The sequence below is a fragment of the Apteryx mantelli genome, chromosome 2 (genome assembly GCF_036417845.1).
Source record: "Apteryx mantelli isolate bAptMan1 chromosome 2, bAptMan1.hap1, whole genome shotgun sequence".
Taxonomy (NCBI): Eukaryota; Metazoa; Chordata; class Aves; order Apterygiformes; family Apterygidae; genus Apteryx; species Apteryx mantelli.
This window is the reverse complement of record NC_089979.1, coordinates 170,841,094-170,856,440: the sequence shown is the minus strand read 5'-3', so window position 1 is coordinate 170,856,440 and position 15,347 is coordinate 170,841,094. Positions and strand designations below refer to the sequence as shown.

The 15,347-nt window shown below is 41.9% G+C and overlaps 1 protein-coding gene across 5 annotated transcripts in view; it reads left to right on the top strand.

Annotated features, from left to right (window-relative positions):
• Nucleotides 1–15,347, top strand: part of SNAP47 (synaptosome associated protein 47) — a 30,260-nt gene that overhangs the window by 10,720 nt on the left and 4,193 nt on the right. For 4 of the 5 annotated variants that reach the window (XM_067292062.1, XM_067292059.1, XM_013958874.2 and 1 more), the window contains 2 exons: nucleotides 3,399–3,883; nucleotides 7,853–7,983. In XM_067292062.1, the coding sequence (XP_067148163.1) occupies nucleotides 3,399–3,883; nucleotides 7,853–7,983 (616 nt within the window). Of the gene's footprint in view, nucleotides 1–3,398; nucleotides 3,884–7,852; nucleotides 7,984–10,980; nucleotides 11,847–15,347 lie in introns of those variants that run through there. The other variant, XM_067292060.1, reaches the window with a different exon arrangement.

Here is a 15,347-nt window from a genome sequence, read left to right as displayed (position 1 = left end):
GTTTCTTTTGGAAGAAATATCTGTTTTTAGATGGGTATCACGTCTAAAGAAAGTGTTGATTTCACAGTGATTCTGGCAATATTCTCTATGCCCTTTAATGAAAAGCCAAGATAACTGAAAGCTTCAGCAATAGCTTTTAAAGCTCTGTAGCAATAAACAATGAATAGGAAAATAAATACCTGCTCATTGTTTTTGGAAGAGAGTTTTGGTTTGGGTTAAGATGCATTGGGAGGTATTATTTGTCTTCTTGAATCAGAAGAGTTAGATGCTATGATTTAAAGATGGAAAAATAAAGGAAGACATTGACCAAATGTTTGCTGAGATTCTGTTTTATCTACAGTATCTTAGAGTTTAGCCAGCTTGCTCACAGACTAAAACAGAGTCCAGAAGCCATAAGCCAAATGGCGTTTGATTTGCGCTGTGCTTTTTGGGGAGCTCTAACACTTATTTTCTAGTATAGTTTGTGTCTGTGTGTGTGTTTCCCCGTAAAGCTGTATCTTTTCGAATTTCTTCTCTTAAACCAATGACATCTTTCTTCACTTCCCTAAATAATATAGAAAATAGGGGGGATCATGATCCTTTTTAGGAATCTTGGTGAGAAGTAACTACATGAATAATATCATGCAGGACCATTTTGCATGTGTAGCAGATCACCTACAGAAGGAAATTTTAATTATATTTGTATTAGTTCAAGGTTGTGCAAGCAACACCAGTTTTTTGATGGTGTCCTTTTTAAAAAGCATCAGGGTGGCCCCTTTATCAACCTTTTGTATTTAAAACTTGGATTAACTTTATCTTGCCTGTATGTGTGGGCTGTTTTGGATTATTAATTCTGTTAAATGTGCTGTGCACCAGATTCTGCACTTGCATACGCCTGGGTACATGCAGCTGGCTTCAGTGGAACTGCGTGCAGATAAGCAGAGCTGAGTCCATCGTGCTAGCAGATGTTCAGAAACCAAAAATAAGCATAAATCCAGATTCACTGGTTCCTTTTTAATATACTCATATTAGTGGGCAAGGTACTTTGTTTGCAAATTTTCATTTTAAAGAGTGATCGTATAATTTGTTAATATTAGTAGCGCTGACTTCTCTGCGGAAGCCAAGAGAAGCTGGCCAGACCCTTTGTTAGGTCTGCTTAAGAGAAAAATCTTCCTGTAAATCCGACGTCGCATGACCAGAATGTCAGTCCCTTGGGAAGGAGGGGAGAGGATGGGCAAAGGGACAAAGCGATAAAAAGTAAGCAAATGCACATGCTTTTCCCATAGGAAATGCGATGCAGCAAACCTGTTTTGCATGAGGAATTTGATAACTCTTCATAAGTTGTCATTGCCATAAAGTACCTTGTTGTAACTCCATCGTACACTAAGAGGAGGACGGAAAACATGCTTTGTGCTCTGTAGAAATGAGATCAGGTCAGATTTGTCTATTTAGTTACAGTAGGTACAGTAGAGTATGGCTTTTAATTTGAAAGATGGTGTGTGCTAACAGGGCCTTGTTTTGTTTTCTTTGGTTTTTTCTTTTTTCCAGTTGTTCTCTGTGTTGAACTTCAGTTGAACCTAAATCTGTGATACTGTGTCATTTCAAATTCTGTTATTGTAGAGCTTTGTTAACTTTTTTTTTTTGAGGCACGTCACAGTGTTTTCAGAGGGCAGCTGAGAGCTCCAGACCCATTACTCATCTCGCATGCTATCTACATAAATATCTGATGTTCATACTGTAGTTGGGAGTAGACTCTTGGAACAATTCATTCTGCCTCCCTCTGTTATTCATGAATTCAGTGGTTTACTGAATATGACTTTTTTTACAATACGACTTTTTCTGCTTTTCCTAGCAGATTAATTTCTTTAAGCAGGTCTATTTTGAAGCTGGTGCAGAACTTTGATAGCTAGTAGCCAAAGTGCGCTCAGTTAGAGCTTCCTTTTTCAGATTAGACTGCGTTTGCGGCCAAATTAAACAGGATTTTAAAATTGCAAAGTCTTCTGTAGAACTGCTCTGATTCTCTCATGGAAAATAAATTATTACAAAAAGTATCTTGGGAATAGCACTGCTATGGTGCATGTTTTATCGGGCAGTACCTTTCTAGAGGAAACTTAAAAGCAAATTAAATCCAGCTTACTCCCCAAAATACCAAGAAAGCAGTAATGCTTTGTATTTCAGTCTGATAAGGCTTTTATCTCTGAAATTTATGTCACTAATAGTCTTTTGGAGCATTACGAAATGACAGCGTTTCATTAAACATATCTTTGTGTGTTATCTGGCTTTATTTGGAGTGTCCTCTGCAACTCGCACGTCAGTGGAACATGCCTAGTCACTAGATAGCCTTTAAGGTACCTATGGTGAGGAAGAGACAGTTCTCCTTTGGGTTGACCTTCTTTGGAGCTGTTCTTCTGGTTTGGTCTAAACAGAACCTCTTCCCTCCCACCAGTTAACTGAGAAAGAACCCATTTGTGCCTCCAGGGACGGCATTCCTGTTCTGCCCAGTGATTGACGGACAGGCTGAGAAATCTTGGTTTAAAGCATTCTGATCAGGCTGGTGGCCTGCAAGCCCATTTGGTTTGTAGGACGCTTCCAGCCAGCTTGCTGCTGTTTTCCAGAGGTGCCTGGGTAGGGTTGTTTGAGCAGCAGATGTGTCCCAGAGAGCTGATTGCCTCTTCCTACACCTGTCTGCGGCTGGAGATGGGCACCAGAAGCTGCTGTGGGTGAGAGGGGAGGTGGCTGCTTGGCCAGTGTTAGTTCTGGCTATAAGGTGGTAATACGGTCTTCCTTGGGGAAGTTGCTTCATTCCTCCATAAAGTGAATCCAGTTATCTTTAAGTTAAGGCGCTGGTTTGCCAACAACGAGGCCTGTCTCCGTAGAGAGCTATGCCAATATTGAAGGTGAGGTAGAATGCAGTGGGCGATCTCTGTTGGGCATTTCAGCCTGAGCTTTGCACCCGCGTTGTTATAAGTAGCAACGGGAATTTGGGAGCGGGGGCAAAGCAAAGGGTGGCAACAACCTGTGGGGCTGAGGCAGAGAGGAATAGAAAAAAGCGGAAGGGCTGAGTGCCAAGCGTGGAAACATTGAGCTAAAAGGCAGTGTTAGCTCAACAGATGGGTGTACATTGGCCTGAATAAATCTAGTTGGAAGCTGGATTTCTCACATGAGAACAATGAGGTTCTGGGTCCGCTTTCCAATGCAACAGCAGATGCAGGAAAGCTTTTTTTTTTTTCTTTTTTCTTTTTTTTCCTTCAAATGGATGGATCCTGGTAAGTTGTGAATGCGACTGAGATGTGAAATAACAGAGTGCTGGATTCAATAATAAGAAATCTTTGCATCTGCGGTAATTTGCTTTGAATTGGTGGGGTAGCTTGATCCTCCAGTTGGCTTTCATTCTTCTAACACTCTCTTTTCTCCTCTAGGTTGTTGACTGAACTCGAATCTCCTTCTTGGTGGCCGTTTAGCAGCAAGCTCTGGAAAGCGCCATTGGAAGCCAAGCCAAAGGAAACTGCCACAGTTTCCGATTCAAAGAACCAGGAAGGAATCATAATTAGAATTCCAGTTATTATCACCCACAGAACAGACTCAAATGTCAAGCCAGGAAAACTCACGCTCCTTGCTTCTGGCCTGGAAATCAGTGACTGCAATTCTCAGGTCATTCACCGGTTTGAATCAAAAGATGTAGATGATATCAGAGTTCATACGCCATATGAAATCAGTGTTCGCCAGAGATTTATTGGTAAGCCCGACACCTCTTACCGGCTGTTGTCGGCGAAGATGCCAGAAGCAATCCCGATCCTGGAGATGCAGTTTAGCAAGAAGATACAGTTTTTAGAAGATGCCCTGGGATTTGTTGGTGCCAGGAAGTCTCCTCAGGTAGATTTGGGCACCTCCATTTGGCAAGCAGGTATGTGACAGACAGTGATCCATCAAGTAAGCAATAACACTAGCTCCAAAAGCTTCCAAGTGTTTTTCCAACTCAGAATATTGAATGATGGTTACCGGACAAGGCCTTTTCTCCCTGTCCTAGCAGTGAGACTATGTTGATGCTAAAATGCAAGGAATAACTGCTAGTTGACTTTAGGCCCTCTTGGCAAGAGGAAGGGTGTGATGGTAGAGGTGACAGAAGCGTGTGGTCCTGTTTGAATATGGTTGGATTTATTTTCTCAGGGATACTTTAGCAAAATCTATGAGTGTAGATGCTGAATCTGAGGTGTCTCTAGGGGCCTGACTGTTGGAACGTGCCAGGCCCTCTTTAATGTTGTGATCTCAGCTGCTGTTTTCACTAACTCTGCACCAGTTCGTGAGAAGGATTAGCTTAATCTGAGTTTCTTTCAGCTGTTGGTTTGCATTTCAACTCCGATGTCCTTCTTTTTTTTTCCAGTGTAACCAATTCAGTATTATGCCCCTCTGTGGAAAGGGTAAATCCACTCTCCTCTTCTGACTGCGTGCTTCAAAGTCCTGTGTTATTGCTATTTTACTTTTGGCAGGTTGTAGCTGGAAGCATCTCTTTGTTAAACCTGTTTTCCTGTTAATTGCAGAAAGTTTAAAACAAACTTCCAGTTCAACAAGTTTTTAAATTGTATGTGGGATAAATATAATGCTAATTTTCCTTTCCAAAAGATGGAATTTAGTTGTTTGAGAAGTTCGTGTTTTTTTGGATTAAAGAACAAACTCAGTTTGGTTTTCTGAGATTTTAGATCTCCGATTAGATGAATGCATAGTTCAGTCATTTTAAGAAAACACGAAAGGAATGGAAACTTTTCACAACAATAATAAAATTCCTCACTACTATTGCTTTTTCTAAGGTCCTGTACAAGTTTTTTTTGTAATCCAAGCCTGGATTCACTTGGAGAGCTGGTGAATCTTTGTCTTTAAGAATTTAATTCTATAAAAACATGACTGGATCTTCTCTTTTTCTTAATGGTCAGTGACAGAAGAACAAATCCGTGAATGAGTTTATTGCCAGTGTATTAAAAATGAGGAGAAAAATGATATCGTAAAACAATATATGAATCTATTTCTGTGCACCAAGCTAAAACTGGACTTCAGCAGGGAGGATAATGTTCTCCTGTTGACGAGTCATCAAGGGCCGTAGCTTGGAAAAGCTTGTTAATTTTTAAGGAAATAAGTCTTGGGCATCTGGCACTAAAATGTCAGCACAACAACTTAGAGGAAAAACAACCTGTTGGTTTCTTAAGCACTGAGTTATTCCAGCAAATTGGTGTTCAGTTCCTGATGGTCTTCAGGCTGGTTACATAAAGTAATTGGTTATACAGCCCTACTGTGCTTAATTTCCCACTGCTCTGCTCTGTTTGCATCTGAGTCAGTGAGTCAAGGATATTGCTCTCCTACCGCCACCTGCATTTGGACTGTTTAATTTGGAAATGTCAGTGAAGAGAACTGGAGGTTATGGAAATCATGACTTCTTCAACTCCACCAAAACCCTTGTTTGTTCCTTCCCCGGAGTCTGTCGCTCACCGGCTTCGGTCGCAAGATGGCAGTCGTGGACTGTATTTTAACCTGTGGGGTTTTTCCATGGCTGCTCACGTGGTGGAAATAGTGATTTTTTTTTTTATTTTATTTTTTTCTAAAAGAAGGGAAAAAAGTCCGTCTGTACACAGAGACAGGCATGCATAACACACACAAAATTTGTGTGTGTATTTTCTGATAGTGAATGTTGGTTCAGAGACTTATAGGAGAAATGTCCTCGCAGTGGAGGTACGTTTGTCATGGTGAACTGGCTCATAGCGTTCGCTGCTCTTCGTTGTGCACTTCTGAGCAAGGAGCGTTTTAACTGCCGTAGCGTCGCCTGGATCCTGCCTGTTTTTACAAATACTGTTTTAAAGTTGGGCATATTGCATGTTTGCATAAATGAATGCAACCAAACTGCCCTTCCTAAGAGCTTTGGCTTGATTTCATGTAGAAAAAAGCAGGTCTGAAGTGTTTTGTACACACTAGATTATCCGAAACTATTTTAAACTGCTTTGCACTTCCTTTCTGACTGTATTCTTTTGGACTAAATCAGATGGGACTTTTCATTGCACGCTAAGGACAGAGCGCAGCAAGGTCTGTTTTGTAACAGAAGTTCTCCTGTGCTGGGTCAAACCAGGGCTTTTCCCGACCAACACGTTCACTAATGGTTGAGTAAGGTGCAAGAAATCCCACAGGGTGTTTGTGGTATGACAATCCGAAAGCAGTGCTGTCTTAATCCGGCAGCTGGGAACCGGCATTCGTAGCTTTTTATCCCTTTCAAAGCTCCTGACTGTTTACTGCCGACCACTGTAACCAAGCGTTCTCGTTATTTTGAGTTTCCAGTACTTTGCTCGGAAACTGGGTAGTTTCTCGTCCTCACGCGGTGCCAGTGCAACAGTCCAACTCGGTGTAACAAAACTAAACAGAATTTGCTCTTCTATCGGTTCTAAATATTTCTGCTTTTGTATTCAGTTGTCCCTCCTTTTTATTAGAAAACTGAAGAGAAATGCCAGATCTCCGTCCCTTCTTTTGGTGTGCCTTTGCTGTCTCCCCCTCCTGTTTTCGTCTTCAGTAAGATGAATGGAGGGAAATGGATAGATTTCTTGTTTTTTAATGAAATAATTAGCAGACGGGGACATTCAGCTGATAAAAACACAACAAATCTTGTCTGGCCGTTTGCTGCAATAGGAAAGTCTGCCATTCTTTCCCCCAATTTGTCCTTTATGGGAGATCATGACAGTAATTTGCCATAAGCGGTGTTGTTTTTTTTGTGCTTGGTTCTTAGCCCCTCCGAATACAAGAAGCATTTGAGCAGGGTAACAGTAGTACGGTGACTGATTTGCCTGTCTTAAATCTTGAGTCCAGTAACTCTCGGACTGATAACCAAATAATTCCGGGGATTATGATTTTTGCAGTAATTACTTGAGAGGGATTTAGGGTTTGGTACTTCTGTTTTAGCTTTTGTCTCCCTTTCCGTGGCGCAGTAACGCTATCTAAAGCAGCCGAGCGTATGTCGTCAGCCGGCCAGCCAGCTGGGCACCAGCTCTTCAAACTCGCGGTGAGCTCTCGCCTCCGACTCGCTTTCTGTCCCGGCGTCTCCAACAGCTGCTGTCCCTGTTTTGTGCGAGGTCGGGCAGTACGCTCGCAGGTGGCAGCGAGAGAACATTAGCTTCCTTCCTTCTCGGTGCCTCTTTAAGTGGGAGAGCGCTTCGGAGATGGTTGGAGCGCCTCTAGAAGCCGAGATGTTCGTCTCGGGTGTTTAGCACCCATCGGCATCAGATGTAACGGCCTTTCCTTGCCGCAATATCCCTGCCACCCTACTGGGTAGTATCAGATAGTGCAACAAGAGCCGGTGCTTTAAATAAAGGACAGGTGGCATGTTACACCAGGAATTGCATCCCCGCTGCTTCGCTGGGGGTGGCTGCTAGCGTCAGGATTGCCCTTCTGTTGCAGGGGCTTGCTGACTTGGCTCTTGGACTCTGTCCCTGATCCACCACCTTTGAATTCTTTAATTGAAAAGATTAAAGCGAGAAGAAGCAGCAGATGAAGATTCCTCGTTTATCTAACTGGGACTGCATCGCTGCTGCTTCTTCCTCTGCTCAGATGAATGCTCAGAGCACAAAATAAACCCGTTCTCCAGGTGCTGCCTTTAATACAGAGTCACCTCTCGGCAGCCTGGTATCCTCCAGTTTCTGTCTTGTACAAAATACAACTGGAAGCCTTTCAAGCAGAGTACAGGTTGGACAAGGCCAAGGCAAGGTTGGGCCTAGCTTCTCTGAGTGCGCTTGTCCCCTCCGAAACTGCTGCTGTGCAAAGCTCAGATCACCGTTTGCTATTACCACGAGTCTTCTCTGTTAGGACAGGAGATGGCAGTCTTTGACCATGGGAATTTCTCTTGCAGCCACAGGCCTCCTGGGAGGCGTGATGCAGCCCGGCTCTCCGGTGGGAGGCAGAGAAGGGATGGACAACGAGCAGGTTCAGCTGCAGAGCCAAGAAAAGATCTCCGAGTCGGAAACAAAAGAGCTGAAACAGGTAGAGTTGAGATAACCCTGTCTGTGGTTGTATGTACTGGTCGTTTCACTCCCTCTTCCTTGGTAACACTCATATTCTTCATTCATCAGAAACAGTCTGCTGTCCTTAACAAAATATTCCCTGAGTGTAGATGGACGTATTTTAAAAACCAGTCAGGCCTGTGATTAAAATACATTGATAACCTCCTGCTTGTTTTTAACTATTTTGGACAAACTGGGAATTATCAGCAGGCCAAATATATTAAACAAGAGGGTTATAAGCCAAGGAAGACCCTCAGGGTTAAGCTGTTTCCTCTGAAGATTAAAAAGTTGAACGATTAGACTGATCACTTCAAGCTTTCCTGTGTTTTCTCTGTCCTATCTTACTCCTCTTACTAAGGAGTAGCAGTTCATTTTCAGACATATCCACAAACCTGAGCAAAGTGTTTTGTAAACACACAAAGAGAACCTGTAGTTGGGAATTAAGTGTGAAATCTAGCACATGAATAGATAGAGAAGGGGAAGTGGTTGGAGACTATACTAGGAAAAAGTTATTTATTTAAAGTAATCCAGTCTGTTATTGTTTCCCCTAAACAGTTCTTTAAGGAATTTCTCTTGTAGCTGATGTTTAGAGTCTTTTTAGTGGAAAAAAACCCCCTTCTCTATTCATAATATGTGGTTGATTCGAAACGGTGAGCTAACTGGAAAAGCAAAGAAATGCGGTTTTTACTTGTTTTGCAATTAAAATAGATTTACTGGTGATGATTGCAGCCACATCAGAAAATGTGGTTACAGATTGAAGATTACTCTTGAAGTATGTTCCTATCTTTTTTTCTAACATCTGATTTTCTCTTTAATATTCTATCTCTAGCTTAGCGATAGCATCAGGAGAAGTCTTTGCTAACCCTATTGCCTCTCAGTCTAGACTGCAGTTTTGCAGCCCCCTTCTTTTATTTTATAGTTGGGAATTAGAATACAGCGACTTCTTGTAGCTGAGTGCATTGGAGAGTCACAAGCTCATAGCAGTGACTTAAGAGTGACTAAAAATGAAAACTTGCAATAAAAATATATTTATTAAAAGTAACCCCAAGGCAGTTGGGTAAGTGAGGGTTTAACCTGTGCAGAAATCCAAACTTCTGAAGTTCCCTCTGCTGGATAGTGGACCAAAAATAGTGTTAAATGCTAGCGTATTTAAAAACAAACTAATGAAAAACAAACAGCAAAAACCTCACTATGAGGATTCACTAGAGCCAAAGAAACAATTTTAGCATTTATTCATACTATGCCAAGGCAAAGATTTTTTTTTTTTTTTTAAATCAGTTAATGATCTGGGGTGAACTTCAGGGTTGGGGGGAGGATCTGAATGCCAAACTGATGGGCCATGAAGAAGCCTGATTTTTTTTTTCCAGTAATTGCTGAGCATCTGTCTACTGAAAATCAAGCTTCTGTAATCATAGTTACAGTCATTAATAATTTTGAGGTACACGCACTAATTCCTATAAATCTCCTATTTGTCTCCCTTACTAGAGATCGATGCCTAAATGTGTCTTTTCAGACTGAAACTTGCTTTCGTAACCAAAGTACAATCAAGACCTTTTGAGTGAAATATCTTGTTTGGGCCCTTTCAAAAACAGAATGAACTATTTGCCATTTAACCACTCTTCTCTCTTCTCATCTTTTAAAGGCTTTATCCCCATGATCTGTCATTTTGTCAAAAATATGCAGTTACTGAGGCAGTGTTGACCTTTTGGAGGATTTTAAGAGAAAGCATTTCTCAATCGTATTTGTACAAATATCACCAGTCTATTATTCATGGGTGCATACACTTTGTACAGCTGTTATGTATTCAGAAAGGCTAATTGTTCCTCTCTTAAATGTCAGCTTTTCAGCGCTATAATTCTGATTTGCATCCAGACCCAGAAGAGCTAAACACTGTATGAAGGGTTGTTGGTCACGAAGGGCTATTGAAGATGCATACGTACTTTGCAACACCTTGGGGCAGGTGCCTACCAGGGAAAGCATATTTGAAAAGTGTGTAGGTTGGATGTTTTCTTATGGGGTCCATAGGCAGCGTCATGGCAAACACCAAGCCTTTCAGCTGGTAAACGCTTAGGGTCTTGCAGAACACTCTCCCTTGGCTTTAGAAGCAGCAAGGTGAAGAGCTTGAAACTACATCTGAGTAAGCCTTTTAATGGACATCTAAGGTATGTCAAGGTTTTATTTGAGTTTGTAACTGGGAAGCAGGTTAAGCCCATAAATAGAATGCAGGGCAGGGAAGCAAGAACCTTGTGTCTTGTTTTCAGCTGTGTGACCTTAAGAAGCAAGTCATGATCTAGGATGTAGGGTTCTCCTTGCTGAGGTGTAGTCTGCTGCTTTGTCCCTTTGTAGATGTTTCAAACACGTCTAACAAATGAGCAATATATGCAGTGGTCTTAGCCTGTACCAAGGGCTTGTCTTTGTTGCAGCTGCTCTCAGAGATGCTCTACACCACTGCAGTTCTTCTCCTGCTTTGAGAATGAGCAGGAAATGATGGCTGATCGCATTTGCAAAGCATATAGAAATCAGGGGTGAAAACTGTTTTAAGTATAAAGTGTTAACGTGTGCTGAAGACAATGACAACTGTAACATTGCACTTCTGTGAATGAGCTGAAGGTATTTGGGGTCCTTGTGTTGATAACTACAGCACTTTTCTGAGCCATTTTCTCTCTTGAAGATTGTTTATAATCGTTTATTCCTTGATTAATGCAAGCTTGTGTTTTAAAAAAACAAAACAAGCATCTCAAACCCAGAAGAGATCTGTTCTAACCCTCTCATTACTCATGAAGTGGAGAAGACCAGTAGAACTTTTTAAATTGGAGAGGTAAGAGGAATTTGTGATAAACAGATAACCTTTCTTCCCATTGCTTAGCTTTCTCTCTGGTTGACTTCTCTTCCCCTCTCCTCAAAGATCTGCTCACAGTGATAACAACAGATGTTTTGCAACAGGACTTGCTGAATGATATTAAATTCCTTCCATTAGAGCTGGAAGCACTGAACAGTCTGGAATTGCGATTGGGTGCCCAAGTAAAAGACCTCGCCAGGACTTCATGAAGGGACGTTTATGTTAAAAACACAGAGTTGGTGGCGGTGTGAGCTGTGCTCCTTAGCTGTGCTACAGAGATGGAGAGGAGAAAGAAGCCCGCGGAGTTCCTGTGGTCTCTGGCTGAGCTTCTGCCTGCTGCCTTGCTATGGCTGACATAATGTCACTGGGTGTGGGAGTTTAAGGGCTATGGTTGAGGAGGAGGAGTTCTCTTCACTGGTTTTGAATTTATTTTGCCAAACCAGTGCTTTCTGACTTCCCCTCTGCTAAACTTCTCCTGCGAAAGACCTGTTGTCCTGATATTTACTGGGTCTGCAGATCGCATATGCCATAAAGACGGAGATGGTGTATCGAGAAGCTGTAACATTTGAGAAAGCACACATCTCGATGAATATCTTCCTGATATTTCCTTGATGTCCCTTCCATTCTTGATGGTTCCATTTCAGTCCTTCGCTATATTCACAGTCTCTTCAGTGTTTATTTACCCTTTTATCACGCCCTCATCTCAGGAAAGCACGACTGTTAGGTCAGAGAAAAAGAGTTTTGTTGAGGAACTGTTCATTCCAAGTGCTATATACCAGATTTGCTCATAGGGTGGCCACGTGCCATGGCCAATAGCGAGCAGCAGACGAGTAATCTTAACAGACACATGTAATGATCGTGCCCTGAATTTTTGTTGTTTTTGTTTTGAAAGCAGAATCTAGGGAGAGAGCTGAGGTCCTCACAATTAACGCTTTGTATTTGCTTGTGTGTAACTTAAAGATTTAATGGTACCAAAATAAAAAAGCTGCAATTAAGCCTGTGAAACTGCTTGGGTGTTTTTTCCAGACAAAACCAGTGAGTAGACTTTTCCCCAGTACCAGGAGTGCTTGGTACCTCCTGAGAAAGTAAATAAAATCAGACTTCTGTATCATCCGAAGAAGAAATAATGGGAGAATCAGCCACTAAGAATAAGATAATAAATAAGTAATTAGTGGCCCTTTCATGCCCTTCTAACAGCTACAGGCCCAGAACGACTGATACTTTAAAATTTGATTCTGCTCTAGCATTAAGGCCTCATCACAGTTGCTCAGGGATAACGGAGTAGATTAAGCAAGGATTTTGGGGAGTTCAAACTGGTGAACTTTCTTGTACTCCAGGACTTTCTTTATCTTACCTTCACTGCTGGATACTCAGTATACTGAGATGGTATTTCACAAGCTTTAGCTAAACTGCGTTGTTATGGTGGCATCTCAGGACCCAAACTCAGGTCTCCATTGTGAGGCCTTTAGGATACAGACAGTCTTTGTAGTGGGCCTGATGCTTTGGGTTTAGGCCTTCAGGTGATGTGGCAATATCATAACTGTTAAGTATTGAGCAGGTTCATGGGCTTGGGTTTATCTCCCATCACTCTAGTGGTCTTCATCGTGAATGCCTCCAGCTAAGCTAGTCACCTGGGCTCCCACTGCAGCTGGAGAAGAGAGAAGTGGGCAGTGCTTTAACTCCTCCTTAAGTAGATATAAAAATAGGGCAGATGAATCATGGCCTAAATTGCACTGCATGCCTAGATCCCCATAGATTATACAAGAACTGAGGGTCTCTAGCTGGGATGGAGGCCTCATGGCAAGGCCCAGGTCTGCTATGACTGAACACTTTATGCAGGAAGGATTTGGAGGGAAGAAGCAAATTTACATCCCTCTCCATGTGAGAACTTTGCATGGGAAGATTAAGCAACTTGCCTGAAGTCGCACAGAAAGTCCATGGCAGAGCCAGGGGGCTAAGTCAGACTTCCCAAATTATAATCCTGTGACATAAATCCAAGGCTGTTTGAGTCTGTCTCGATGTGAGGATGACCTGTGCCTGAGGGAAAAGTGCCTTTAAAATTTCTTTGATGGAGTCATATCTGCTGTTTGGCTTTGTGTTACAAATAGAGAAGAATTTCACACTGAGTTTTCATGTCTTGATTGACAACCCAAATTATGGCGCAGAAGGCATCGCTTATCTTAGCAATTGGCAGAACTAGAGTGCTGATAATTAGACATCTTGCCATCATTTTGCTTTGCAAAAATTATGACCAGGTTTGGCCAGACTTCAGAATCCAGTACTGGATCTGGCAAGCTCTGGAGGCTGTGCTAGAACAGCACCTTAACCGTTTTGGGTCCCACTGGCTAGACAGTAGCACTCAGCTTGAGCGCTGGAAGCTGCTAACAGACAAAGGGTTAAGGGATTTATTACCAGAGTCTTTTAGGCAGAGAATTAACAGATGAAAGTGAGCCACTTGCTTTTCTTTTTTTTTTTTGGTATGAGTGACCACATCATCATCGCCTGCGGTGTTTCAAGTCAGAGCCTAATTGGCGGCTAAACTGAGCAGAGCCCCGTAGCTGCCTAAATTTTCATTTTACTGCTTTCGTATTTTAAAAGCTTTTCTGTTCTCAACAATTGTGTCTTTTTGTGCATTTTAAATGTTAGTATGCTTTAATGAACGTGAAGCCTATCAAAAGTAATCTGGTTTAAAACTAAAAAGAAAGTGTTTCTCATGGCAAATCTGGGCATTTTGGGCCACAGTTTTAATTTATGAATAAAGTCGTTGCCTCTTTGAAAGCTGGGGGGCAGTGAGTGTCCCTGGTTCCTTTCTATATCCTCCCAAATTTGCTGCGTAGGTGTATCTGGGCTGGCACTATGTGTAACCACATTTACCTCCTGAACTCACCTTGGCAGATTTCACAAATTAAGTTGGGTTGGGTGAGGACGTTACTCAGGAACGCTGAAGCTGACACGCTGCTAACAGTGCTTGATGAGAGATCTCCAAAAGCGTGCCTTGTGGCAGCAGAAGATGGAGAGCCTGGCTCGACAGAGGAACTCTTCTGGAGCTTGCATTAAGCCAGTGATCTTGAAGGCAGTGGCAGACACTGCTGCTTTTGTTCTGCTGTGCTGAGAAACAAATTTTTGAATGCTCTTGGATAAAAGGCTTGGTAAATTTGCTGAAAAAATGCCAGCAGGGGTCCTCTTTAAACCATCTGCAAATTGAGATTGTACATATATATAAATATGTGTGTATTTTTTTTTAATGTATGTATGTATATATATACACACATAAATGGCTTTCATTGAGGAGGGAGGGCAGAATGTGGGGAAAGTATCCCAAAACTTCCAGGAAAATAAGCTGGTGATGATGGTCTATTTTGGCCAACAGACAGAGCCCAGATTTCCCATATGCTAGTCCTTCTGTGCAGTAGGTGGCAGGGGCGAGCTTAAACCCAGAACTTTGTCCTTGCAGCACATACCTCTCACTGCCATCCTTTAGGATATGGTGAAGCAGTGAGGTCTCCCTTCTGTTAAATCAGTATAAAGAATTAAGTGTCTACTGGAGCAGAGACTGAAACCTAGTAATCTTTTCTTTCAGCTGAACTTTGAAGCTGGCCCTGCTCTTAGTTGAGGGGAGTGGACAAGATGACCTCTAGAGGTGTCTTCCAATCTTAATTATGCTATAATTTTTATTAATGCAAGTCTACATTCAGTATTACTTGGTAGAAGTCATTCCACATAGTAGTGACTACTTTATTTTATATATCTATATGTCTATATAGATATATAATCATAAAAGTGGAGGAAACTCAAAGGTTTGAGAGAGAGCCACCTTTGAACTTCCCATATCCAAGTAGTCAAGACACTCCCTCAAGAGAGTCAAGACTTTATTTCATATCCTTGTCCTGAATCACACTGAACAAATTTGATCGCGTCATTTGCCTTTTTGGTGCATATCCTAAACACATCTACCACCTCTGGTTTTGGGAGTTCAGTCTCGCTTTCCTGTTAGACTGCAAGAACCTCAAGTGTTTCATTTGGGATAGAAACAGAATTTTCTCAGCTTGTAACTTTGGTAAGAACAGAAAAAGGTAGATTAGGCTTGATCCATGGTTTGTTGTGTGTTTTTGCTTTGGCAGCCAAATTGCAAAAGCAGTTATTCACACAGCCGTGTTCCTAGCTGCTTGTGATTTATGGAAGGAGCTTGGAGATATTTTATATGATAAATCTCAGTGCTGTGGCTAACATCCAGCTTGAGTTGATGCGTTTTGTCTGTATAAAACTCCCCTGCTCTTCCAGTTAGATATGATATTGCTCACTGCTTTTCTCAAACCAGTGACTTGTGTAACTGCAAACTGTTGAATTGCTGTGGAATTTAGCCCAGATGTGGAAAAACTGCTGGTGTTTGACAGGAGCTTTCTGAGAGCTTATTATATATGTTCTAAAACAACAACAAAAAAAGAGGGTTTGAGGTGCCAGCTGTTACACACAAAAAAAAATTTAGACCAAGGAATAGAGTACAG